Source organism: Austrofundulus limnaeus, unplaced genomic scaffold, assembly GCF_001266775.1.
Source record: "Austrofundulus limnaeus strain Quisiro unplaced genomic scaffold, Austrofundulus_limnaeus-1.0 Scaffold2988, whole genome shotgun sequence".
Classification (NCBI taxonomy): Eukaryota; Metazoa; Chordata; class Actinopteri; order Cyprinodontiformes; family Rivulidae; genus Austrofundulus; species Austrofundulus limnaeus.
Genome location: NW_013955390.1, coordinates 11,977 through 13,722, shown reverse-complemented (window position 1 = coordinate 13,722; position 1,746 = coordinate 11,977). Strand labels below are relative to the sequence as shown.

The following is a 1,746-nucleotide window of genomic DNA, read 5'->3' as shown; positions in this document are numbered from 1 at the left end:
GTTAAGAATTTAGTGACAGTTTAATGGGATGGTTCATGTTTTACTACTACTACTTACTACTACTTTACTTATAAAGCACTTTCAAACAACCATGGCTGCAACAAAGTGCTGTACATGTGAAATCAAAACATGAAAAATACAAAACAAAGATTAAAAACAATAAAAAAACAGTTAAATAGGGTTAAAACGAAATGTATTTTTAGACAAGTTTTAAAAGTGGACAGTGAACGGGCTTGTCTAACAAGCAACACAAAAAGCTGTGTTGACATACATGGTTCTGTCAGACAGATATGATCTAAACCAGTTTAGTGTGGTACCACAGATACCTACTTGGTGCTCTAGACATGAAATCAAAATGTTATGATCGACTGTATCAAAAGCAGCAGTTAGGTCGAGCAGGACAAGAACCTCGTGTTCACCTGAATCATTAAGCATGTCATTAAAAACTCTTTTTTTTAAGTGGAGTTGCGTGGAAAGGTTATATATGAAATGAATATGTTACTTGTTGTAGTTATCTCTCAAATGATCTCAGTTTAGAGAAGTAGGGTTGAATTCTGACTGACAAGCTAAGGGTTAGTTCCAAGCTCTACCTTGATTGCTGCAATATAAGCAATTCTCAAAAATGTCATAGAAAACATTATTTTATGTGTTTTATGTTACCATGAGTTTTTGCATTACATGATACGGTGTATAGCAAAGACAGGACAAAGACCCCTTAAAGCGATCCAGATCTTGATGAGTTGTTTCATAGAGTGTTCTATTTTGAACAAGTGATGTCATCTCGTGACGTAGGGATATTACATCATCACATACATCAAACATGATGATGTAATTCCGTCACATATGGGCGGTACCGGTACCATTTGTTTTGTCAAGCAGAACCCTCCTCCCTCTTCCCCGCTGAGCTGGTGTGCTCTACCTGTTTTCCTTTTCCTACTTTTAAAAGCTACCGAAGGATGTGCTGATGTCAAACTTTTATTCTCCTGGTGCAGTGGTCCTTTGGTGTTCTGATGTGGGAGATGCTGACCAGAGGAGCAAGTCCCTACCCTGAGGTGGACCCATATGATGTAACACATTACTTAATGAAGGGCAGGAGGCTCCCCCAGCCACAGTACTGTCCTGACCCACTGTAAGTAAAAAGACTTTTGCTTCTATAGTAGTTTCAAGAAGTTCTTGTATGAGAATTAGGCTGAACTAGGACAGGTGCAAAGCAATAACTTTGGGCACAAAGTCCAAACTGAAAAACAAAACCAAGATGTTCAAACAATTACCCCGTTGTAGTAAATTGTCCACTTTGCTCTGTTCCAGCATGGTTATGGAACATCATTTTTAGGTTAATGAGTACAACAAGTCAACACGGTGCAGCAGTGGTTAGAACTGTTGCCCCCGTACTCCTGTTTCCTCCCACAGACCAAAAACATGCACGTTATGTTCACTGGTAACTCTAAATTACCATTAGGTATGAGTGAGAGCATGAATGGTTGTCTCATTTGTCTCTATGTGTCCCTGTGATGGACTTGAGACCTGTCCAGATGTTCCCTACCTCCCACACAGTGACTGCTGCAGAGAAGCACCTGCTGTTGTGACCCGGACAAAGAATTTGATTGATCAATTTTACAAAAAAAAAAAAAAAAAAAAAAAAAACACATTGAAGAGCCATGACTATTTTACTTTCACACTTTTAAACTCATCATCTCACTGCTTTGATTTGATTGTTTTAATGATAAACTCCTGAAACTATAGTTA

The 1,746-nt window shown here is 38.4% G+C and overlaps 1 protein-coding gene across 1 annotated transcript in view; it reads left to right on the top strand.

Annotated features, from left to right (window-relative positions):
- Nucleotides 1-992: 992 nt before the first annotated feature.
- LOC106511608 (hepatocyte growth factor receptor) overlaps nt 993-1,746 on the top strand; it is a gene marked incomplete at its 5' end in the record, with an annotated part of 3,158 nt that continues 2,404 nt past the window's right edge. Inside the window, 1 exon segment of the mRNA XM_014000363.1 lies at nt 993-1,129. Within this exon segment, the coding sequence (XP_013855817.1) occupies nt 993-1,129 (137 nt within the window).